Source organism: Xenopus tropicalis, chromosome 4, assembly GCF_000004195.4.
Source record: "Xenopus tropicalis strain Nigerian chromosome 4, UCB_Xtro_10.0, whole genome shotgun sequence".
In the NCBI taxonomy this organism is placed as follows: Eukaryota; Metazoa; Chordata; class Amphibia; order Anura; family Pipidae; genus Xenopus; species Xenopus tropicalis.
The window spans coordinates 101019290-101046396 of NC_030680.2; the positions used below are offsets into that span (position 1 = coordinate 101019290).

The 27107-nt window shown below is 38.5% G+C and overlaps 1 protein-coding gene across 1 annotated transcript in view; it reads left to right on the top strand.

The window, feature by feature from the left end:
- Positions 1–840: 840 nt before the first annotated feature.
- acbd6 (acyl-CoA binding domain containing 6) overlaps positions 841–27107 on the top strand; it is a 37710-nt gene continuing 11443 nt past the window's right edge. The window contains 6 exon segments of the mRNA NM_001008064.2: positions 841–1287; positions 2240–2304; positions 4382–4478; positions 18554–18639; positions 20841–20946; positions 22557–22646. Coding sequence (NP_001008065.2) covers positions 1096–1287; positions 2240–2304; positions 4382–4478; positions 18554–18639; positions 20841–20946; positions 22557–22646 — 636 coding nt within the window. The 5' untranslated portion in view covers positions 841–1095.

A 27107-nucleotide genomic window follows, 5' to 3' on the forward strand; every position in this document is an offset into this window, starting at 1 on the left:
CTTGATGACACATTTAGCTTGTGAGAAATAGATTGTATTGCTTTCCAAGGCACAAGTTACATCCCTGCTGGGAAAAAATGAAACTGTGCCATTTACCTTAGGCCTGTGTGAGACCATGATTACTAGATGCTTCTTGTAGCTGGTGAAAAATAGGTTTGTTTTCTATATGCATAGTTGTGTGCCTGCTGTAAACAATGAAACCTACAGGAGCTTTAAAAATTCTTCTGTGCTATAGACCTTAGTTTTCTAGGTAGTGGTGCTATAAAAGAAAAGTGTAGCTCATGAGTCACTAAAATGCTTATTTAAACAGTAAGCTATGGCTGACTTCTACTGCCAAGAAAAATACTGAATATAAAGAAATCCCCCTTCAACGTGGCTCTATACCTTCCTAATATGCCTCATAGTCATATCTCCAAGGCCCAATAAAGCCACTTTGCCAAGTCTCTAAAGGGCAACTGCATGATATTATGACTGTTTATAGTGCTCTCCATGGGTGCTTATACTGCTATTTTGTGTTTAGCACAAACGTTTAGTTCCGGCACAAATATATATCACTGAATTTTAACGACCTTTACCATTCTGGATAGAATTGCTCTCACCTGTAGTTCTAGCTTCTAGGGCAACATAGCACATCTTAAGGGTCATAAAGACCATAACACACTATTCAAGCCATTCCTAGCAAATGTCCTCAATGCGACCCCTAGCGGCAACCCGCAAATTAGTTAGGAAACCATTATCCGGCAAATCGTGGAATAAAGCTCACAGATTTGCAGTACTTGAGTTGGTTTCTTAGCTCGGAACCTTTCTCTCGCACTGCGCGTTTCCGCCCGGGACAGTTTGTGAAAGGGACCTTTGGCGATGCTTTTTGAAAGAATCGGCAGATACAACAACAAACACCTTGCTGAACTACAACAAATAAGGTCGTGCATGGAAACGTGAGAGAGAGTGAAGGCACTGTAAAAGCCCGGGGGAGTAAGGAAGCGAGAGTTCAGCTGATTGATGGTCTTGGTGTCTGTGGAAGAGTGAGGAGAAGGACAGACTCAGTGCTTATTTAACGCTGCTACAGAGAAGCTTCTAGTGCGAGAGTCAGCAGCCATGGCTTCCCCTGGGGTACTGGAAGAGTCCAGCTCCGGAGAAGCCTGTTCTGGGGGCTGCCCAGAGCAGTGGGACGAGAAGACAGAGGAAGAGCTGCAGGGCCAGTTTGAGCAGGCAGCCAAACATGTACAGAATGTGGCCAGTGTAGCAAGCACAGAACAGCTTCTGTTCCTGTATGCCAGGTATAAGCAGGTAAATTTCCTAGCAGCGGAGAAGCTATCAACCTGCTATAGAGGTCTTCTCTGTAAGGTATTGCCTCTAATTCCTTTCTGTACTCCTAAAGCTCAAAGGAGTGTAAGCACTGCCTAATGAAAGAAAATGTAAGCACATTTACATTATATGTTATTCCTGTTCAAAGCAGTTTTTGTTCCATACAATTCCGTATCGTGTCTTTCCTGTGCTCTAGTTTTAGCCATATGTCATCCCTTGATCCTTGCTTTCATCTGTGTAGTTTCACATGATATGTTCCTGTTCAAAGCAGTTCATTTGTTTCTTTACAATTCCCTATGCTGCTCATGTTATCTGCCTATAGCTTTCAAATAATGTAGCATCAGCCAGGCCCTCTTTCCTGTGCTTTAGCTTTAGCAATATGTCTGCAAATTGCTTGATTCCTTGCGTACTTCTGTGCTTATTAGATCTGGGAATCTGGAGAAAGTGTGAGCAGGTCGAGCCAGTAGGTATTGCAGATGTATACCCAGTTCGGTGTAGTGTGCCCTGTTTACTGATGATATAGCCTCTGGACAAGGATGCATTACCCAGACAGCATTATTATTATTATTAACATTTATTTATAAAGCGCCAACATATTCCGCAGCGCTGTACAATAAGTGGGTTTCATACATTGGACATACAGAGTAACATATAAAGCAATCAATAACCGATACAAGAGGTGAAGAGGGCCCTGCCCAAAAGAGCTTACAATCTAGCATTCCTTTGCACACAAGTGCAAGCAAAGGAATAATATTATACTTACATATGTGTATCCATAGCATCAGCACTTGCAGCCAACATAAGCATGGTTGGTGCTATAATTTGACTTCAAAGTCTCTTTATCTGGTTTTTTGTACAACAGAAACTACATATAATTATTATTATCATCAAACATATTGGGATCACTCTCTAAAAATCTTTTGTTTTTTTGCAGGTCAAAGTTGGAAGATGCAACACTCCCAAACCTGGATTCTTTGATTATGAGGGTAAAAAGAAATGGTAAGAGGATGAAGAAATAATTTGTCAGTTGTTTAATAAATTCTGCTTGAATATTTTGTATCAATTACCGCAGCAATAATGTGATATTGGCATAGCTTTTCCTTTCTAAAATGGGGAACTGGTGAATTAGAACACCAGTTCCCAGTGTCTATAACAGTTTCTGCCTCTCCATAGTTTTTTTTTTTTTTACCCTTTATTTATATAGCTCACTTATATCTTGCATTACATAGATTGTTCATTATTCACATCAGTTCCTGCCCCAATAGTCAGGCTTCCTCCCAGTGATTATATTTACTTACCTGAGGTATTCTTCTCAGTGGGCACCATGGAGCAGCAATCCTTTTCTTGCTTCTTCTTTCTTCCTGCAGATGCATATGCACAGTAAAGTGAAAAGCTGAACATTAACAAAAAAGGCCTTTTCACTTTACTGCACATGCATTGGCTGCAGGGTAATGAAGGAAGGCAAAGTGGAAGAAGAGGATTGCTCCATGGTGCTCGCTGAGAAAGGGTATCCTGTAAGTGAAAACAATCACATACTTATCAGCTTATTTGACCTGCCTGTATATTTATGGAGTGTGTGAAATAATCGCAGTACCTAGAAGGAACTTGCACAGACGTCAAAAGAACATACAAACGCCTTGCAGATTCAGATTCCTGAGTGGTTGTGTGTTTTTTCTCTTTGGTTTACTGCAGGTGTGATTACTATGCCATATAATGTAAGAAATATTCATACAATTGTCTTAAGTCATTTTTCAATGATGGTGCATCCCCTTTGCTTAGGATATCAGTCATTAAGATACAATTTCTACCCATGCTTTTTTAAGGAACAGATTATAGTAATAGGTATATTAGGGTTTCTGTGTTGTGCAAGGTTGTTTAACATATTTTGGTTTGGAAGCTGGAGTTTCCCTTTAATGGAACCTGCTAACACATCACCACCCATCAGGTGCCTGACTCTGAAGAACCATTTGCATTGCTTCTTGAAATGGCTTCTTGTTATTTGTTCTCCGATCATGTGCAAGGCCATCGGCTACCAGCAATGACCCATTCACAGAGAAACTGTTACTATTTGAGACTGAATTTCAAGGCATTTCTCTGGTAGTATTGAGAAATGTAACAGTTTAAAGGAAAAGTAACACTAAAATTTTTTAAAATCTATTCTACCCTCCCCCAATAATTGCCCTATCCTGAAAACTATTTGTTATTTTGAATGCTTTAGTAGAAAATACCTGTAAAAAACTTGGCTTTTTGTCATTTGAACAAAGGCGATACAGCGATGCCGGGGAAAGTATCAGGAGATGCATCAACTATGCGGCAAACGATTGATTGAGCCTATCCTGGCTTCTGTATAGGAGTCAGGCTAGGCTCGATCAATCGATCGCCGCATAGTTCATGCATCTCCTGATACTTTCCCCGGCATCACCATATCGCCTTTGTTCAAATGACAAGAAGCCGAGTTTAACAGGTATTTTCTTCTAAAGCATTCAAAATCACAAATGGTTTTCAGGATAGGGCAATTATTGGGGGAGGGTAGAATAGATTTTTTAGTTAAAAATTTTTAGTGTTACTTTTCCTTTAAAAAGTCAGCAACCTGTTTGGCTATACAAGAGAATGCTGGATATTGTCTTTTTTTTGCGGATAACAAAGATACTACATTGTTTTGTGTATCTACATGCCTTCTTATCATATTTTAATTATTTACTAGATTGGAATGCCCTGCTACAAATGTTACAATTTCAGTAGAAAATATCTGCATTAAATACATAACTATATTTCATTTCTCTGTTCATTACACTACATTTTTTAAGTACTTATGCCCATATGATTAAAAAGAAAATAGAAAGTTATGTGCCCATGCATTTTACAGCATAGTAACATGCTATGAAGATTTTATTTTGTTGCTTTCATTGAGTTGAATTTTATATGAGCAAGGTTATTGGCAATCAAAGCATTAGAATTGTCACAAAGAATGTGTCAGAATATGTAGAGAGATCAGGTGCCCAAAAGTGTATTTATTTGAAATACTGTTTAAACCTCCACTTTGTCTCTGTTTTCCCTGATTCTGCATTTTGTTTAGGGAAGCCTGGAAAGCTCTGGGAGATTACAGCTGTCAACAGGCCATGAATGAATATATTGAAACTGTGAAAAAACTGGATCCAGACTGGAGTCCTCAGGTACAAATCTGCTGTCATCTAGGATAGTCATTTAACATCAGACAAAAGTAGAGTTTCATCAAGTCAATGAAAGGTAGAGCATTTAATCCAAAGGTCAGATAATTACATATGTGTCAGTTACTGCTGAATTTTAGCTGGTGATTCAAATCTTTTAGACCAATTCGGCAGCTTATCTGCCCGTGTATGGGCACCCCCATCAGGCCTACCTCGCTGACATCTTGCCTAAGATTGGCCAGATCTCAATCGGGCAGGTTTGGTCTTCTGTCTGTTTGGAGACTGCCCATTGATAAGGTCCTCAGCCGGACGGTGCCTACACCTTCCATTTTAACCGATATCGCCCACCTTAGGTAGGCATATCGGAAGAAGATCCGCTTGTTTGCTGATCTTGTCAAATGAGCCCATCACAATGTGTATGGCCACCTTAAGGCTAATGTTTATTGTGCATCTTGAATTAGAGGTCAGATTGCACTGATCCCATAAGTTGGCCCTAGGAACCTTATCAATAGTTACTTATTTGATTTAGAGATTGATCACATCTTAAAGGTAATCTATAGTCATAAAACAAAAATGGATTTTGGGTTACCCATACATAAGTAAACATATCAGTACTTTACTTGCATTAAAAACTTGAGCAGTATAGCAGTTATTTAAAAAAGTTTTTCCTGCTTTCCCCTGTGTCCTGAAAGCTATTTTGATCTTCAGACAGCAGCTGGCCATGCTGCACAGAAGGAATTTTCTGCTTTGTGCTTCACTGCCTGAAAAGGATGAAAACTGCTTTTGCTTGGCCATACAACAGAAGCTTCACTAAGAATTGAAGACAGCCACAGTTTTCATCCTGTTAGTAGTAAAGCATGCAGGTGACAGCAGATTAACAGATAATAATATGCCTTAGGGCTCTGGCACACGGGGAGATTAGTTGCCCGCGACAAAACTCCCTGTTCGCGGGCGACTAATCTCCCCCCGAGTTGCCTTCCCCTCGTGAGGCTTTTTCGGCGATTTGCACGAAATCGCGCCGCCGCGTGTGCCATCCCACCGGCGACTTACATTTTCGCCGGTGGGATGGCAGGGGAAGGCAACTCGGGGAGTTTTGTCGCGGGCGACTAATCTCCCCGTGTGCCAGAGCCCTTACTCTATGTCCTGGTAATTCTTTGAATGTTTACTTCCTTCCATGAGATCTAAAACCTTTTGTACAAAGGCTTAATACTGTGTATTTTTGCAGAAGTGTTTCTCACTGTGATCTGTGCTTGCAGATCTAATTATCCTTAGTGGACCCCTTAATAAAATATATCATTAACCATAAGTGTTATGTATATCATGTAATACATGCCAGTAGGGATGAACCAAATTTGTTTTTGTTTTATTAAATTTACCTGAATTTCCGAGAAAATCTGAATGCTAATCTGCATATGCAAATAGCTAAATCACAAATGTGAATTCAAAAAATATTAAACATTTTTTGTAGTCCGGTGGTTTAAAGTCGCATCATTGTAAGGCTTCAAATTTGGATCGACCAGGCACTTGCATTTGGCTGACTCCTACCAAAAAATATTCAGATTTTGACGAATCCTGAGATGAATCTGGGATTTGGTGCATCTTAGTAACGTTTGCATTGCTTCTACTCTTCTGGACTTTTTTACATTATAGACAGTTTTCTTCCTTTCATTCAAAGCTAAAAGCAGTCTAAGAAAGTGGGTTGATAAGAGTAGTTCAGTGTTTTGTAAGAAAGTCAGTGAACCATCAGTTGCCCCAATAATATAAATAATATATAGACTGGTTGTAAAAAACAGAGGTTATGCTTAAGTTCTTATAAACTAGATACACGATAATAATGTTTAAAAGGCAATTGTAGCTTCCAACTCATCAGTACAAAATATACTCCCACCAATTTTGAGGAAGACTAATGGCTGTGCCAGTATGATGGGTGAGTGGTATATGACTATTGCTTCATGTTGTTTTTATAAAGCAGGGATTGCTTGCAAAGTCTCTCATTCCCTCATACTGTATATGTTTATAGCAGCCAAAGCAGCTTGAGCTGGCTTTATCTGCTCCTGTAATTACATTTTGAGCACTTGACCTTGTGACTCACCAGCTATCTGGGTGTGCAATTTTTAATCTGATGCAGATTGCAAGGTTCTGCTAGCTGCCACACAACGTCCAAGTGGGAAGCTCAACATAATGGGATGGTTCACTTTTGAGTTAACTTTTAGTATAATGTAAAGGGCAATTTTCTGAGACAATTTGCATTTGGTCTTCATTTTTTATGATTTGTAGTTTTTTTAATGATTTTAATAATTGTTCAGCTACTCCAGTTTGCAGTTATAACAGCTATCTGGTTGCTAGGGTCCAAATTACCTTAGCAACTAAGGAGTGATTTGAGTAAGAGACTGATATATTAATAGGGGAGTGATTGAATAGAAAATAAAGTTATATAAAGTAACAATAAAACTGTAGACTTAAGAGCAATAGTTTTTAGGCTCCTGAGGTCAGTGACCCTCATTTGAAAGCTACAAAGATTTTGAAGAAGAAGGCAAATAATTCAAAAACTATGTGAAATAAGTAATGAAGATCAGTTGCTTAGAATTGTTCATTCTATAACATACTAAAAGTTAAATTAAAGGTCAACCACCACTTAGCACCACCCCTCGCCTGTTTGCCTATAATGCAAAGGTGTGGAGAATGAGAGATATTCTTGAACAAGTAAAACCATATTAATTATTTAAGTTTTGTTTTAACTGGTCTTACCTGAATTTTGCCTTGTGACCAATGGGCTTACAGCAGTGCTGTCCAACTTCTGTGGTACCGAGGGCTGGAATTTTTCTGGCCTACCCGGTGGAGGGCTGATAATGGAAGCCAATTTTGACCACTCCCCTTTTTTAAATGGAACCCACTTAAAACCACACCCATGTTATCACAAGAGCTTTTAAGATCATACACACATTAATGGTGGTAGCACAGCAAAAACCCAAATGGTTGGTGCTCACTGTAGGGATATCACTCTTCATTCATATGTGAAAGAATTATATTATGTCATATTATGAGATACCCTTAAATCCATATGCAAACTTCTAGAACAAACCCCTGCCAGGTTCACCTCCCACAGACAGCATAGGGCAGGCAGAGTATGGCACACACAGGCAGAGCTCTGCCTGCCCTACCCTGCCTGTGTGTGCCATACTTTGCCTGCCCTACCCTGTCTGTGTGTGCCATACTCTGCCTGCCCTATGCTGCCTGTGTGTGCCATACTCTGCCTGCCCTATGCTGCCTTTGTGTGCCATACACACAAGCAGTATAGGCAGGCAGTACATACATTGGTACAATGCTGGCACTGTTCCTACAGTCTGTCTGAGATGTGAACAGGTGAACAATGGGGGGCTCACAGTCTGAGCCCGAGGTGTGAATAATGCAGGGCGAGAGGGGACAATGCAGGGGCTAAAAGGTGTGAACAGTACAGGGGATTACATGTATAAACTATACGGGGTTTACAGCCTGAATCTGAGGTGTAAACAATGCAGGGGGCCAGTAAATCTCAGTACTGATACAATTTAAAATTTACACAAAAGTGAGCAGTAACAGCAGCCAGACAGGTGGGGGGCTACACAGAGGGGGGGAGCGGGCCACCAGTTGGACAGCACTTTCTTACTGGATTATACAGATTCAATGAAAATATCACTAATATACAGAGGTGGTAATTAACACTGTCCCCCTATACTCAAATCTGTATTGGCTACTGATTTTAATACATGTAATTGTGCTTTTATTATGTGCTGGGTTTGTGTGCACCTAGAATTAGCTCCTATTGGGGCAAGACTCTCTCTAAGTTTATGACCCTAGTGCTCACAGCAAATTGGACATACATAGAATTGTTGTTGTAGTATGTTGTCTTGTTTAGGCCTCTGAGTTTTTTTAATAGTGTGCACAATAAATATGATCTATGTGGAAGCCATCTTATGTAAATATTCTATAGGGAATGAGTTTCATAGAATTACATTGATTCAGAACAAATCATTCTAAATCAGTCTAATTCAGATTGATCAGCTAGGAAAGTGCATTTAATACAATCAATATTGAGCTTAACTAGATACAAAGAAACAAAATAAATGGCATTCACTATAGGCTTATGTGGTATTCAATATTTTGGGGGTCTGAGATACTGAATCGCTGTAAGGCACATAAAATATTAAATATTGATTTTGATTGATTTAGTCTAACTGGCCTATCAAATCAGTAAGATATGATGGGCCAGTTGGCTAGACTTGTTAAAAACTCCTAAAAAGCTTGAGGGCTGGATTTCCTGTAGGATTAACAGTTGTCTTTGATACATTTGCCCCATAATATTTTCAGTACAGGAGTCAGTATTATGTTTTATTTAAATCCATGTAATCCTCTCTCATTTTTTTGCAGGCCCTTTGATTAGTAGGAGACCTCTTATTTTTGGGGCCTGAACCCTAAAAGTCCAAGCTGTATCTTTGTACAGATACTTATCCTTACATGTATCTATACTGAACTTCCCAAGATCCCCCTGCCAAGATGATACATTGCCATTCTTCTGGGATGTACTATGTTCTGGCCATTTAATTTATCAAAATATCTTATAATACGTATTTAGACAGCATAAAATAATAATTCTCTAGTGATGTTGTACCAACATGCATTTTGTCTTCTTTAACAAAGCCTGAAATACCAGTGGGCAAAATGTGCCTTGCCATGACTTTCTTTTTATTTTAATTTTTCCTTTTAATAGCCTAGGGCAGGGATCCCCAGCCTTTTAAAACCGTGAGCCATTCAAATGGAAAAAGTTTTTGAGAGCAACACAAGCATGAAAAAAAAGTTCCTGGAGGTGCCAATGAGAGCTATAATTGGCTATTTGATAGCCCCTGTGTTGACTGGAAGCCTATAGAAAGTTCTGCCATAGAGGCAGATTTGTGGGCAGGCTTTATTGTGGGGAGATGAATTTGTTTCATCTGGTATTTTTTTGACAACCTGTATACATGTTCTAGTGGCACCCTAGGGACTGTGTGAACGTGCATACTTATTGCCTCAAGCCCCACTAGGACATTTTTCTTTGATTTTTTATTTTGCATTCTGATAAAGGTTAAGTTTTAAGTGCCCTTACATAAGATAATTGCCCCTGGATCATCAGTCCCAGGTACACCTGGGGTTGATAGTCCTCTTTTTCTACTAACTCCTTGTGGTGGTGTGTGTTTGTACTGTAGTCCAGTACAACCACACTTAAGACTTTATTGATTCTGTCATTCTGTGGTTTGCCTATGGGTGGCAGTATGAGACAATACTATCATTAGAGACATGCCTAGAGATTAAGGGCTCTGGCACACGGGGAGATTAGTCGCCCGCGTGTTTTATTCTAGTTGCTTTGCTTGGGCCTTTTCTTATTTTATGTTTGTTTTTATTAACAAATTTACTGTTAATATTCTCATTATCTACATATTTGCAGGAATTTTTCAAAGGGTGGTGGTCAGTGACAATAAGCAAAATGGTTACACAATGTTATACTGCTGTATACTGCTATATGATAAATAGGTATGATAAATATGATATGATAAATAGGGTACAGCCAGGTCTCTCCCTTTTCCATAATGTCTTCAATGTAGTGATACATGGATCAGAAAACTTTTACCCACACCTATTCAAGTCCACATGATAAAGGGCTGCAAAGAAAGCTGGATTCACCAAACCCATTGCTAGTCACCTCTGTTTGTAAACCTGACCTGCAGGTGTACTGTCAGGGTATAAACATTTATAATTATCTAGGTTGTAAAAGTGGTTTAAATCTTCATATATAGCTTAAAAAGCCAATAATGACTTGTAACAAGTCATCTGATCTTATGTTTCTATTTAACTACTTGTGCTTGATTAATACGATATATTACACTTTAATATATTTTTGCACCTCTTTAGGTGTAAAAGTAAAAATACAAAATAAGTAAAATACATTTTCTTCTAGAAATCATTTTATGTTGCTTTGCCTTCATTGATGCCTTTACAACATGAACCTTTGGCAACCAGAACATTTTTTTTTTGGACCAATAACTGGTATCTTTCTCTTTAAATATGGCAGTTGGTGGTTGGTTTAAATAGTGGCTGTTGGTGGTCCCATTCATATATTGTATTTTCATAACCTTCTGAATTACTAAAAAAGAAATAAGGATGGACAGACCCCAATCTGCTGCCAGATGTTACTATACAATATTGTCCATATGCTTTGTACCCTGCTCATGAGTTTCCCAGTAGGCAGTGCCATTATTGTTCCATCACTTTTTTCTAAGTCATCTCTGATATTAGATTGTACCCATTTCTTGCTTGATTTAACACTTTTCCTAAATACAGATAAAATCACCACTTCTTTACTTCTGTTTCCATCTAGATATTAGGTGCCATCTTCCATTACCTGTGTGTTTGAACTATATTTCTTTCATTTTTGGGAGCTTGTTTGTGGAGGGGCTGCAAAACCTGGACTGTGTTTTATAAGCGTGCAATGGGTTCTACTTTTTAAAGGAACAGTAACACCAAAAAATGAAAGTGTATAAAAGTAATTACAATATAATGTACTATTGGCCTGCATTGCTACAACTGGTGTGTTTGCCTCATGAAGACTACTATAGTTTATATAAGTAAGCTGCTGTGTAGCCATGGGGGCAGCCATTCAAAGGAGAAAAGGCACAGGTTACTTAGCAGATAACAGATAAACCCCCATTATATGGGGCTTATCTACTAGTTATCTGCTATGTAACCTGTGCCTTTTCTCCTTTTTTCCAGCTTGAATGGCTGCCCCCATGGCTACACAGCAGCTTATTTATACAGTAGCTTTTCTGTAGCAAAAACACCATTATATTTTAATTACTTTAAAACACTTTCATTTTTTGATGTTACTGTTCCTTTAATGCATAGAAATACATAAGTTCCATAAACTGCAAACTGTACTCTATTTTGGGGCATTCTGTGAGTAGTGAGTTCTTTATATCTAATGTGTATTCTTAATGCCCCCTGCAGGCAGAAAAAGTATAATAGGAGCTGTGAGTTTGTCCAGCAACAATTCTGCCTACACATGTTCCATATGTATACTGCTATGGGGCTTAGTCCAAGCACCATGAATTTCAATCCAATATATGGAAGATAGTAATTTTAATATTTTCTACATGATGGGGCGGACAGAATAAAACTAAATTTTTGTCATACCCGGCAAATGTCTTACCTCTCCCTTTCTTCTTTATATTGTACAATAGTAGCTGTGTACCCATTTTGACATGAGCTCATTTAGCTGGACTTAGCAAAAAGCCGCCTCTGGTAACTTTAAGAGCCAAATTTCATTTTTTTTCATTTGAAAAAGTTTTTATTTTTTTTAAAACAGAAATAACAGACTTTAAAGGAGAAAGAAAGGTAAAAACTAAGTAAGCTTTATCAGAAAGGTAAATACAGCCATAAGCACTCACAGAAATGCTGCACTGACTGCTCTGTCAAAAGATTTGTTGTGTCTGTAATTTATGTGCCAGAGACACGTTGCTCTCTGCTTTTTCCTCTCTCCTGCTCCCCCCTCCCTCAAGAATGCCAAGAACTCATTCCCCCCCCCCCCCCCCCCAGGAATGTGGATCTGAGTCAATCAGCAGTAAGCTGACTAACTAACTAACTGTCTAACTAACTGAGCATGTTCAGTTGGTCTCGGTCTTGGTGCAGGAGTGAGGCATTATGGGAACTTTCTTTACACAGCTCAGCGTTTTTTTTCTTCCTGTTTGGCTTCTGATCATCTAAACAGGTGAAATATGGGGAGACTTAAGGGCACTATTGAGACAACTGAAGGTATGCCTGCAGCTTGAGATTAACTCTTTATTAGCCTTTCCTTCTCCTTTAAGCCCCAGAATCCATCACATCACAATAGTTAAAGGGTTGCATTACAGTGAGAGTGGGGGCGGGGGAGAGAACTGGAAAACATACAGACAGAATATCATGGTTTTAATCTGTGGAGCCAGGTATGGCTGGTATGGCTGTGTACTTTTATATCTATTTCTAGAAGTCCATATAGTGTTAATGCACCTTTTCTACATAAACCCAACTGAATAAGCACATGTCAGAATCTTTAAAGAAAGTTGGGTGCTATTAGATTTGTGAGAGCAGTGTGCAGGGCACTCCTTAATGACTGATTCATCTCCTCACATCTTAGGGCAGTGGCGCATGGGGAGATTAGTCGCCCCTCCGGTGGGATGGCATACGCAATGCTGTGATGTTCCACCAGCGATTTACATTCTAGCAGGTGGGATGGCATTGTGGGGAGATTAATTTCCCGGTGTGCCACTGCCCTTAAGATGGCCATACACACACTGATATTATTGTACGAAACAAGGTTTTGTACGATATTCGGTGTGTGTATGGTGGATCAACAAGACAACAGATATCTGCAAAAGCCTTGGATATTGCTCGTCTCGTCAATCGGATAGGACAAAAGATTTTGATATGGTGCAGTTGTAGGTGCCCAAGCAAAATCTGCGTTTAGTGCTGAATCGTCGGACGGGGGTAGAATTTTTGTTGTTTCTATTTCCATATCTGACAATTCAGCCCTGAACGTCAATGGAGGGAACAAACAATTTTTTTCTGCGACCGACACCAATGTGTTGTAAAGTAATTCAAATCAAAAATAATGTACTATTGCTCTGGGCTATGTAGTCATGGGGGTAGCTATTTAAACTGAAATAGGGCTAAATGGCACAGGTTACATAGCAGATAACAGATGCTTTGTAAAACACTATTGTCTTCTACGGAGCTTATCTTAAAATGGCTGCCCTGTGGCTGCACAGCAGCTTACTTCTGTTAACTATAGTAGTGTTTCTAAAGCAAGCACACCAGCTTTACCAGTGCAGGGCAACACTACAATATAATTTCATTACTTTAAAACACTTTCATTTTTTGGAGTTACTGTTTTTAATCTATATACGGTCTGTGGGGCAGTTTGCAGCTGAAGGTATAGCATGCTGTAACTCTTATGTGGAACCCCCCATTTCTATGGTGCTACACTTATGGACATGCTTGTTCAAGTTGGTGTCAACTGGCGCTAGGACACATAACAGCCAGTTTGCCCAGGTGCAGTAACCCAAAGCGATTAATCAGCAGGTAGCATTTACTGGTCACCTATGTTACAGCATGCATTTTATTGGTTGCTATGGGCTACCGCAATGTTAGATTATTTTGTTTTAGACTTTTTTTTGTTTGAGTTTCACTGAGTAAATATTCTTTTTGCTAATAATAGAAATTTTTTTTTTACTAATAAATCAGATATATATCTAAGAACTTCATATAAAACTATGTTAATCTATGGTTCCATTTTCACTGATGCCGCAAAGGAATAGGAGAGCTGCTATCATTGATATGCATGGCTCTGGTATCCCGTCTATGATCCCACAAGGCAAGGAAGCCATCTGTTAGTGGCTCTCCCTCTCCTCCTCTTACACGGATACTTCACTTGTTACCCAGGGGAGCAGTTTGTAAATGAATGTGTTATGGTTGCAGTGGGAGTAAGTTGTCTCTCTGTGTTTTGTTAACTGCCCAAATCTGGCATGTGCACATCATTTGGCTTCTTCCCTGTGGGACAAGTTAAATGTGAGAGGGTGTGGGCTGCCTGTGATCCTGTAGTCTCTTTCCCCAGTATTCTTTACCTCGCTGTTTGTATTCCTCCCCCCATCCTGCTGTCATCTGCCAGAGAAATGCAGGGATTTGGGCCAGGAGAACGCTTCTCCTGGGGGATCCTTTGCTCTCCAACTAATTGAATTATGGGTTTGATGTCAGCATGGTGAGAATACAAATCATGCTGGGAAGGGAGGAGGCAAGGAGTGAATAAGGGACAGGACTGGTAGCCAATAGCTGAAGTGGTGTGGTGAGTTTTATTTTCAGAGGCTTAAAGAGCTAAGGCTACATTGGTATACAAAGTGATGCATATGCTGAGTAAATACATGAGACAAGACAACAAGTTTACTAACACCTAATTTTCAAGGTTAGAGCCTGAGCCTGGGCTATGGTGCTACAGATTGCACTGAACATGTACATTGCAGCCAACTGACATATATAATGTTTGTCAGTGATATTTTGTAGATTTGCTGAAATGTTAATGCTTTACAAATAAACTGTTGTAACAATAGAGTCTTGCTAGTCTTCTACTCGCATGTCTGCATTTCCTGTTCCCACCAACTCCATGCAGCAAAATACAACTCAATGTTTGCCTCATATAAAAGGATCTAATCTAATAAAACCTTAAAGATTTTACTTCACTTACCAGGGAACTGGGTGCTCCTAGCTTTATACAAAAGAAACACAGTCTGAGCATTGTAATGTCAATGTTTTCTCTTCAGTCTGTAGCATAGCGAGTGGTGCTGTTGCATTGCTGTCTATGCTAGGGAAATGTTAGCTGCAACAGGTTGATATGTAATACTGTAAGTGACACAATAGCCTTTCAGTTAATGTTTCTTTTCTGTTAAGATTGTCTTTATTTACTTAGCTGGAAGTTAATAAAGTCTAGTAAAATAACATTTGTTCTGGGTTGACCTGTAAAAAATGCTCTCTAATAATTGGGAGTGGGATGTTTAAATGAATGAGAGCCTGATAATAACATTAATCATAACCACAGGAGAGAAAATATATATCTTTAATACTATGATGTCCAATACTTGTGTTTGCTTTTTGATTACATGTCTGCAGACACCTTGCAACCTTCATGTGGTCAAATGACACAGGGCACTCCAATGGAAGGTGAATAGAGAAAGCCCTCTTTGTATTTACTGGTTTTAAGAGTTTACCATATGTGAACTTGGAACTTATAGTTCCCTTCTTAAGATGTTAGACTTTCAGATCTGTATTTTCTGCCACTTCATTGGTGGTGACTTCTTGCATAGCAATGGAAGTATTATCTGAGAAGTCATTGGCCTGGGCTCATGCTTGTGACAGCCCACCCACATTGCCCTGCCACAGATTATCCAGTCTGGCCAGGGCAGTTAGGAAAGGCATCACATACAGTGCTGGTCACATGCCAGCCGCACAATATCATGTAATTAACATATGATTTCTGTATGTTGCATTGTCAGAAAAACTGTAGCTGAGTATGATAGAAGTGACTGTGGTAAATCTAGCTGTGGCACGTGGCCCCCTCAGCCACACAAATGACTGTGTCCTCTGAAATACCAATTTAACTCTAATGTAGTAATAATTGAAATAGATTTGTGTAGCAATGCAAGTTTAACTTTCATTGAGTAGGGTTTATGTATAGGAATTTCCCAGCTGTGCAAAAGGATTCTGTTCCTGGTATTCAAAGAGTTAAACATAGCAGCTTATCCCTTGCCATGTGCCATGTATGCTAACCTGTGGCTGTAAATGACTACCAGTCTAATGCCAAGCTTTTTGGCTTGTAATATTCAGGTATGTAAATTAGAGGCTTGAGCAGACGCACATTTGCATAAAATAACTGCGCTATTTAGCAACAGCTGTCACTGGAGATGTCTGTAGAGACGGCACAGCTTTATTGTTTGTTTGCAAGGCCGCAGAGGGCTCTTCAATTCACTTCTTCTCTCCTTCCCTTCCTAAATGCTGTCGGGATAGCTTTATAGGATGAGTTACACTACAGATCTATGCTCTGTATTCTGCTATGACCAGCTAGTGGCATAAGTGTTACACTGCTGTTTCTTTGAAGCATTTGTTTTTTAAATAAAATATAGATACATATTGCATCTTATCTGTTGCTGATGATATGGTGCATGGATTAAAAAATAAGATTTCCATTAGAAGAAAAAATCTAGATAGATTGCATTGGCATTATTGTAAGCATGTGTATTTTATCTAACTGCATTTATAAAGTAGTTAATGCTTAACCTTTTAGCTGAGCATCCCCCCCACATTTTTTTTAAACTATATATTTGGTATTCCACTGCATCTACAATACCCAGCAGACTAGAATTATATGTAAAGGGTTTGTCATAGAGCAGCCAGGAGATTTATTTATTTATTCTGTTTTCCTTTATGGTTATACACCATTTCTTTCTGAGCCTTACAGGGATAGCTATTTTTTAAACAGAAAGTTGTAGGTTATTTTCACTGTGCTGTAGGGCTTACAGTATGATTTTGTGCTAGACTTTAGAAACATTAAAGCAGAACATCACAACTTTTTTCATTGTTAGTGCTCAAGTATGGGCAACAGGGGTATCTATCAGAAACTTTAAAGCCAAACATCACAATGTTTTTCATTATTAGTGTTCAAAATGTATTACACAATTTACACACTGAAATTCATATTACACATTGTTATTAAGAAAGTTAATTGTAGACAGTATTAAACATTTGCTCTTTATTTTTTTAATTTCGTTTTGCATTATTTGCTTGCTTAGTGCCTTGTCTATACAAGCTTGGTATTTAAACTGCTATTTGGTTACTGAGGTCACTTACCCTAGCAACCAGTTTGAATGACAGACTACAATAATAGCTAAATAGCACTTTTCTTGTAGAAAAGCAGAAAAGTACTTTCTTGATACTTTCCAGCTACAAAGGGGAATGTTTCTATTGAATGACCAAATACTTTTTGCCAGCACATGCAAGTTATTTTATTGTTTCCAGGCAGAGAAGTAGAGCTGACCCATGCTGTGTAAAGCAAATTTGGAGTAAAGCAACTGAAGTGGCCAACCATTTCTAAACCTGTGTTGCTGAATACACAGCAATCTAGGAAATTGTAAAAGTTTCATGTACTGTAAATACCCTCACATTCATTGTCATTTACTGGTCAGCTCATGAATAGAAAGCCAAATATATAAAGTCATGGTTGCCAGAAAGCACACTACCATTTGCAAGCATCAGAAGTAGCTACAGTTTTTCAAAATTAAAATGGCACTCTTCTCTTCTTATTTATTGTTTTCAGACTTTGTAACTATTGTTACAGCTATACAATATATTATGTTGTTGTACTTTCTTAATGCAGTAACATCTCTTGCCCTTACTCAGAGTACAGCTAGAGAACAAACTCCTAAAATAGCTTCTGGTTCCATCCTTGCCTGTGTAGTTGCAAATGCTGCTTAGGGTGTTATAATTCTACCAAAGAATGGGTGTTCAATGAAATTATAGTATGACAAGCAACTTGGCTGTGGTTGTTCTGATGTCCATTGAAGTGTCAAGCCTTTAGGTGGTCAGGAAAATTGTTGCGTATTTTTATCTTGCAGGGCTGGTTTTCGTTAATCTGACAATTGGTAACCATTTTTTTTAGTCTCTTGATTTCTAACTAGTAAAGTTGGTTTGCATTAGTGTGCCATTTAATTTTGGCATATTTTGTGGCTTGGGGTCCTTGAAATACTTAAGGTGGTTCTTGTGCTGACAGGTGGGAGAACATTGCTATGTCCATTGGAAAGCCTATTAACCATGACAATTATGAACAGGGATCTTGTTTTAATACTAAATAGACACAGAAGATAACAATTGGATGGATCTGCTGGTATATATGTATATGCTTTCTCCTGGCTATCTGGCTTTGTGTTCAGGAAAATGTGTAAACTAAATGTAATCAGTGAGCAAAATATTTTCTTGTTAGATTCCACCTGACTAAAGCATTTTATGGCCTGTCATGAATTTATATCTTGGACATTTAATTTATTGCCTTGTCATTCTGCTGCAGATGGACACATGAAATATAGCATTAGCTGTCACTGGGAATTCATATGTGTTTCTGTGCATAACTTTTCCTACTTTAAGCAAAGTTGAAAAAAAACTAGTCAAGACGTGTAATGTTTTAGATTATATATGAGCCCAAGGCAACCATAGAAGTGAATATCTGTGCCTGCAAAGATGTCCCAGTCTTCGCTTTGCTCTGTTTTTACCTTGGCTTAATGACTGGCTCATATTAAACAGTATGCATACAGTATAAATAAATTAACAATAAAGAGCTAATTAGCATTAATTCAGATTCATATTACCATGCAGTATAGAGCTTTTACATGGCTGAAATGGCAAGCCAACTTAGTACTTTGCAAACTAACAAACAGTGCAACTGTCATAATCTTAAGTCTGTATATATGCTTTGCTTGATTTTATGGTCCATTTTATTACAGGCACTGGAGGAACCTCACAAGGAGCCCAAAACCACTTTTGGTGGTCCAGTGGTTAGTTGCCTTTACAAAGTCCAAGAAACACTAAGGTAACTCTAGCTTTTTCCCAAGGGATGGTTATCTGTGATATCTTTTCTGCATTTGACACTTAGGGGCACATTTACTAATCCACGAATCCGAATCACGAATGGGAAAAAATCGGATTGGAAACGAAAATTTCTGAAGATCGCAAATATCACGAAAATGCTTACGAAAAAATCGTATTAGTCATGATAATATCGTATTGGCGATCCGAAAGTCACAAAATTTTCGTACCGAACAATTGTAAACAGCGGTAAAACCTTTCCGATTTTTTCGTGCAAACGTTCGAAAAAGTCGTGCGGCGTACGAAAAAGTTGTGTGGACGCCCGAAAAAATCTGCGAAAATACGCTCGGAGCATTCGCGCTTTTGTAAATGTGCCCCTTAGTATTATTATAATCCCATCTCTTTAAGGTTTCATTTGACTGTGTGTGAATTGTTAGCTTAATGTTACAAGTCTCCCACATTTCACTGCACTTCTCCTCTCCCTTTGCTTTGTCCCATGAGGCATTGCTATAATCTATCAGAATTTAATTATTCCTTCTCACATGGGGAGCCATCTGTCCTCTCCTCTCTGATCAGGCCCAACTAGTTCCACCAAAGATGATTGATAGGCTCTGCCATTGATTAGTTACTCTGCCAGATAAATGGACTGCCTTGGCATGAAGTAGCACAGGTCAACTTGTGTGGTCAGGCTGGAATACAGCTTTTAAAGTGATGTGCACAAACTACAATTCTCTGTAGTACATTGCCAGGGGATTATCACTTACTGAGCATAAGATTTTACAGTTAGTGTCAAGCAGAGCTAATAGCATAAATCAGTGTCTAGACAATTCTGTTTCTGTTTTCCGTTTTAAAGAAACACTAATAAAATAAAATACAGCACATCAGATATTATCTGAAGGAATATGCTGTCATGCTCATGTTTGTATGCAAAGCATAATTTTCCTTCATTTAACCTTAGATGTGGATTATTGTTAGAACCCACGTTTAATCACCATAGATCAGTAGATCTAGGTGTCCATCCGTATGTAAGAAAATAGGTCACTTCCTCTGGGGCAAGACTGTTTGGTTGGAAGCCCCAGAATGGTGGACACTTTTGTCCAGGACATTTTTTGTGTTGTTTACCATGTGTTACATTAATTATCCAAATAATAAAATACATCTGTTTAATCTTGACTAAGCACAAATTAAAGTCAAGGCTAGCCTTCAGCCATTGTGAAGCAAGAGTCCATTTATCTGCTGAGAATGCATGTCTACAAAGAATGTTACTAGGTTTGTTTAGGCCTGAATTTGGCACTGCTCAATTTATTTAAGCTGCAAGAATAGATCTAGGTCCCTGGGTAATGGTACGCACATGATAAACCAGATTACCTTATGCACAAAAGTGCTTTATAGATTAGAACATTGTACTTCTTAGAAAGGAGCTAAAATTCCATTTCAAAGCAGCAAATTCTTTTATATTAACATCACTTTAAGCATCACTTTGTACATTTTGTAGTATAAGTATCCACACACATTTTAATAATAGTACTGATTTTAAATAGGTCCAGGATTATAAAGTTGTTGAGAAGGTATTGCTGTTCTGAGTGAAGCCTTGTTACTAGTTTGCATGTGTGGGCTAAGCTGGTTCCACACTATCCCCCAAGATAATTTCTCCTTCACCTCCTGCAATGTGTTCTGCACTGAGTTCACACAGCCATGGAACAGCTCAGCTGGTGTGAATAATTGAATGAACGTGTGCTATGTGTTTGCTGCACACCTCAGGGACTGCCACCCCCCATTTGCCTGCAGACCCCCATTCTTATGAAAATGATCACTTTCGCACCATTGCCTAATAACACTTAGCAATTAAAAGCTTGATGTGCAACGGAGGGCTGCGGACGCTGCTCTTAATGAGCTTTTGCTGCACTTGGCCCTTGAGAGCCGCTGAGCAACAGCTGATTAAAGACTGAAAATAATTACAGGTGATGTGCCTCTTGCTCTCAGAGGAATGACGAGAAAGTTGTGTGAGGACCTTCACACTTATTTTTGCAGCATTTTTGTGCTTCCTTCCTTGCCTTCCTTTCTGTCTAGTGTATATTTCAGTCAAGATTCTCAGATGTGGTTCTCCAGTCATGTTTGTTACATCGAAAGGAAAGCCCAAGTTGGTTTCATATGTTTTAGACCCCCAAATGCAGGGATAAATGTTGTTTTTTTTCTTCCAAACAGGGAAGAAGATAAAGACATATTTGACTACTGTAGAGAGAATAACATCTCTCGTGTATCACATGCATTGTCTACAGGGGCCATTGATGTGAATGTGGCAGATGATGAGGTATCACAATTTCACTTACAATTTTGTTAATGATTAGTATTCAGGTGGTCAAGCATTCTGTTTAGGAACATTTGTGCTAAATTGCATGTGTGCAGTTGCTAATAGCAACCAGTTACCGAATAGATTGGCCCTATCTATGCCAAGTTAAAAAAATCTGAGGTAAAACTTCATTAGTTGCTACTGGCCACAGCACTTAACCACCTGTGTTTATAAATCAGCAACAGTGTGCATTCTTAAAGGAAAACTATACCCCAAGAATAAATACCAACAGACAGACAGTTTTTATCATGTTAAGAATCTTGGCAAACTGGAATATTTATATCCGTAAATATTGCCCTTTTACATCTTTTCCCTTAAGCCACTATTTTGTGATGGTCTGCGTGCTCCCTCATGACCAGAAATAATGCAGCTCTAACTGTTACAGGAAGTAGTGTGGGAGTAAAAGACAGAACTCTGTCCATTAATTGGTTCGTGTGACCTAACATGTATGTGTGCCCTTGGTTTGCTTGCGTTCACCGTGAATCATATGATCCTGGGGGGCGGCCCATAATTCTTAAAATGGCAATTTTCTATTTAAGATTACACAATAGCACATTCTACTAAAAATGTATATTTTTCTAAAAATGGTAGTAGAAGTAGAAGTTTACATATGAGTTGCTTTATGCACTATATTTTTATAGACATTGTTTGGGGGTATAGTTTTTCTTTAAATATTGTTTCCTTTTGTTTGTTGTATTCATCAGTAATAATAGCAACTCATGTTTCATAAGCATATGATTGGCAACTCTCAAACTTAATATAAACCCTAAAAAGAGCACATAAGCTGCAAATAAAAAAACACTTCAGGGGTAGTTTATGAGATCCCCTCTCCCAATTATTAGAACAATAAGGTGCTCAAAATCATGCCCATTAGCGTTCTGTTTTGTTTTAGTGCAGCTTGTACTTGGTAATGAATCTGGCATAAGGGATAATATTAATGGCACAACAGAGCCCAGTACTTACTGCCTGCTATCTTGCACCTATTGGCACTGCTCCTGACTTTTAGATATGGTAACAATCCATGGCTTATAGATAGGGTTAGTTATTGGCATGAATAAAATAATTTCAACTGGCACTGCAGCCATTCATAAAATATGAAAGCTTAATTTTGTTTTATTACTCTCTATTAATAGAGTACTTTTTGAGTTACTGCACTGATGTATTTATGCAGCTGCTGCTTTAAATCTGTAAGCCTCAATGTCATGTGCTGCCCTTAAACTTCCCGCCTAGGCTCATTTGCATTGCAAATTGAGTGTGTTATGATCATGTTGCAGATTGAGCATATATATAATACACACACACAACAACCCAGTAGGTGCACACCTATTAGAGTACCACATCCCGGTAGTTTGAGCCAGACAAAATGTATAACAAAAGACAAGGATGTCAGCACTCTCAGGATTTTTACATCAGGTGAAAGAATTTATTTTATTATCTCAACGTTTCTGTCGCCCACAGGGACCTTCGTCAGGACTCTTTCCTTTTCCTGACAAAGGTCCTGTGGGGGACCAAAACGTTGAGATTTAATAATTTTTTTCATAAAATGGGTATATTTTTTCTTCTAAATCTAGGGACGGTGTCTCTTGCACTGGGCCTGTGACCGTGGACACACCCAGCTAGTATCTGTTCTTCTGTTTCATAATGCTCATATAAACATGCAGGTAAGAATGATATATAACCCCCCCTATTTTTATTTGTTTATTCTATTGCATCCATTTATAAATGAGAGATTAATTAAGATTGAATATATTACTACACACTACTAAACAATCACTGTACATAAGAAATACGTTTTTGAGGGCAACTTGGTACATAACCCGAGTAATCTTTGTTGTGTTGTGTTGAGCCTGCCACAAGCTCTCCCAGGTCTTGTCGGCAGCTCTGTATATGCACTGCATTGTACCTGGCAGTGGAGGTGAATACACACATTAAATTGGTCATAAAGAAACATTCTGGTTCAAGAAAAAAAAGTAGAGGCATGGATTTGTAACCAGCAAGCATTATAATTCTCCAAATCTAAACTTCTGTTGGAAAAGACCAGTAATGTGCCTTAACTATCGGAGCACAAACATTTATGTCCAAATTTTTCAGTAATGGGCAAATGACATATTTGTCATTTAAAATATTATTCTTTACTTTCTGTTGCAGTGGAGTTATCTGTAATTAATCTTCTAGTTTTGCCTCATTACATTTTGTAACAGTCAGAAAGAAAGATTGCTAGTGATACTGGCAATATCCAAATGCATAAGCAATCTTATTATTTTGAATCTTTTTAATCTTTTTATGTATTCTAAATCTGTAAGCAGCTCCTGCATTTGTCTGTTGCCTCCTACCACTATAGCTCAAGCTTACATTTCTGTTGCCTTCATCTGGCAGGAACTGTACGGGGGCCTTACTGAGTTGTGCATTTTAGTTGCACATTTTACTGCAGGTGCACTAGCCTTTTATATGGGGATATGCTGTGAATTTGGCTAGCTGCACTAGCCACTTCTTGTAGATTCAACCATCCATTTTTCCTCACTGCCACTGATAAACCTCATATACACAGTGTAGGGTCTGGTAATACAGCTGTGCAAGAAGGAATTCAAACAGCAAGCATAAAAGGTGTACTTGGTGGTAGTGGTAGACCACACCTAGCAGAAGCTGTGGGGTAGAGAGGCCAGAACTTATGATGCATTGAGCTGTAGCTGCTAAGAAATTGTACAAAAGCTTTGCACAGTGATATATAAATTGTAAAAGTGTTAATGGAGCTTCAACATAATATTTTTAATTACAGCAAACTAAATGCCTTGTACAAAAAAAAAACAAAAAAAAAAACCTGACCTATTTATTTTTAAATATAACCCTATACACACTGAACCCTCACTGTACCCGCTCCCTTTTTCTTCAGTCAACACTTGCAGTGCAAAACGGTGACACCTGCCTGTGCAAAAATTGCACCTTTTTTAGCTTGGGTGCAGACAGGGTAGACTACAATGGGCTGGAGGGATAAGAGAATTTGAATACATATTACCTGCTGGGATATTGTACTCTTCCATTAATACTTCTCACCTTTGTAGTGTGGTGCAAAAATGTATTTTGATCGCTATATACAAATAGAGGTACATCCCTTGGTATGGGATTTGGCAGTTATTTGAAGCAGTCACTCTATTCCTCTGTTAAACCTTTTCCCTGACTGAAGCTTTGCAGAGCAGTGCAATATGTCTAATGTCAATTATGGAAAATATATGCTAGAACTTCAGTACAATGTAATGCTTAAGGTTTCAGGGAAATGTAAAGTTTACATGTGACCTCAGTGATGATGAACATCATAGAAAGGCCTGTTGGGGACCTCAAATATATAATGGCAGTGGTAGAAGAAGGGTCTGTAAAAGGTAATGTGTTCTTCTATAATGGAGGGAAAGAGAAGGCAAAAGAGTTGATGGGGGTGGGGGCTTGAAGCTTTCAGAGTAAAGACAATCCAGAGATAATAAATAGCAGAGTGAGTGTCTCCACAGGGAGAGATTCTCACAAACAACATTATTATTGAGCGCTCAATCCATTGCCAAATCCATCTCATTACTGACAACAACCTGCAGCCTAGATTTTCTGAATGCTCTGGGAAAAAATCCAGCAGTAAGACCTTGCAAAAGAGCAGTATCCTGTGTGGCCCAGTATGCGAGTACCAGGCTTCCAAAACAATAATTGCCATGTTTTCCTATGATAAGGCTAACCCAGTAATTGTTAGTAATACTTTACCTGTCAGCATTGTTTCGATTTTTTTAATGTTGTAATACGTTAGTAGACCTTTGTAGGAAATAATGACAAAATAATTCTTTAACTATTTTATTTGTATTTCATACATACACTCACATGCAACTACCTCTGTGTGCACAACCCACATTACCTTTACCCACAAATACATAATTGGATTGAATGCTTTTCCCACCCAACTACAGAATCATCCGTTATCCTACAAACACCTCCCTTGTTGAATGTAGTAAAGTCAAAGGCACCACTGTAGAGAGAAGGGGAGAGAGAGTGTAGCTCCCAGGATGCTCTGTGGGTTGTTTGTATTTCACTTCTGCAATGTTCAGCATAGGCACAAGCTTTCAGAAGGCCTTAAGACAAGCATTTCTTTTTCAGACAATTTCTTACTCATAGAAAGCTGACACGTGTCAATTTCTAACCCCCACAGCAATTTTTACTGCCTTTTCATAAATTTTTGTTTGAAAAGTTTATAAATAATTAAAATCATTATAAAATAAATAAAAGTCCTTTTTTTAATTTAAACATGAAACCCAAGTTCCTTTTTTTATTAACACATCCATACTCATTATAAAGGCATCTAAAGGGATACTGGAATGATTTTTATGGTATACTTTTTAGTTCTAAATGACAGTTTACATAGCAAATAATTCACTCCATTTCACTTCATACCATTTCAAATTCTATTCTTGAACCAACAAATGTATTTTTTTTTAACTGTAATATTGGTGTGTAGGCGCCATCTCAGTGCATTGTGCCTGAGTCTGAGCTTTCAGAAGGAGCCAGCGCTACACATTAGAACTGCTTTCAGGTAACCTATTGTTCCTCCTACTCCCATGTAACTGGAGGAGTCCCAAGTCTGACTTGGATTTTATACTATTGAGTGCTATTCTGATATCTACTGGGAGCTGCTATCTTGCTACCTTCCCATTGTTCTGCTGATTGGCTGCAAGGGAGGGGGGGGGGTAGGTGAAGGGAAGGTGCTAATATCACTTCAATTTGCAGTGCAGCAGTAAAGTGTGACTGAAGTTTATCAAAGCACAGGTCACACAGCTGTCACACACTGGGAAATGAAGAATATGGCTAGCCCCATGCAAAATTTCAAAACTCAATGTAAAAAAAATCTGTTTGTGTTTTGGATTTCAATGCAGGATTCTGCTGGAGGAGCTCTATGAACTGATGCGTTTTGAAAAAAACATATTTTCCTATGACAGTGTTCCTTTAAAAATCCAAGCTGTCAAGCAGGGCAGACAATTACTTGCAGTTTTTTTTTTTTTTTTTTCAAAACTCACTTTCCCCCTCCCTCCTCACCATCTAATTGTGCAGCCAGTGCATGGGCATGTGTATGTATGTATATATATATATCTTTATTTATAAAGCGCTATTTATGTACATGTGCATCTGATCCCCCATTTTGGTGCATACACAAAATTTTGGGGTGATACAGAGCTTGCTGTAATAACAGTGCACACAAAATATATTAGGGCTGATTCACTAAGGGGCTTTAAAACAAGTGCTATTTATAGAATGTGGTACAAAATGTTATTGCGTCTTATTTTTCGCGTCTTAACGCACGATTCACTAAAAGGATACTTGCGTTGCTGTTTGCGTTATTTAAGTCACGAAGACTATTTTTGTGCGGTATTTGACGCAACGCGTGCTAATTAACGCAGCATGCACAAACTGTCGCAACAAACACAATAGAAAAGAATTTGGAATTATTTCTTAGGGTGACAATTCCCCTTTAATATATTATCTTGAACTGTAATAAAATTATATATGAGTAAAAGAAAGTTCTTGATCTTGATGTGCATGGTTAAAAATTGGCAGTGTAAGCATATTAAAAACCAGTGCCCTAGTGGGCATGATCCAATTAATAATAATAATGATCATAGCCCCAAAAGTATTCTGCACTTCATGGCACTTTCCTATTGTGAAAACAAGATCTTCTTTAAAACTATAGACAGTAGGCTGAAACAAAGTGTCCTACAAAGGCTACAGAGTGAAGGCATTTGGCCCAACCTGTATATACATACACCTCACCACACACACAATCATCTGTTGGAAACCCCTTACAACTGTGCATTGTATGCAATTATTTCTAATTCTATTATTGTCAAGAAACCACTTTTACAACACTGTAATACCACATGGGATGGGGGTCTAGGTGGATTCCCAGTGGAATGTAACATTCAACATTCACAGATAATGACTTCTTCTCCTCCACACTAAAAAAGAGAATTTAGGATACTGAATTGTTTGTATCTAACAGTGTGATATATAAATAGGGTTGCCGCCTGGCCGATATGTTACTGACCTTGCCAGTAAAAATGTTGCTTGATGCCAATTTACTAATAGGAAAAACACATACAAAT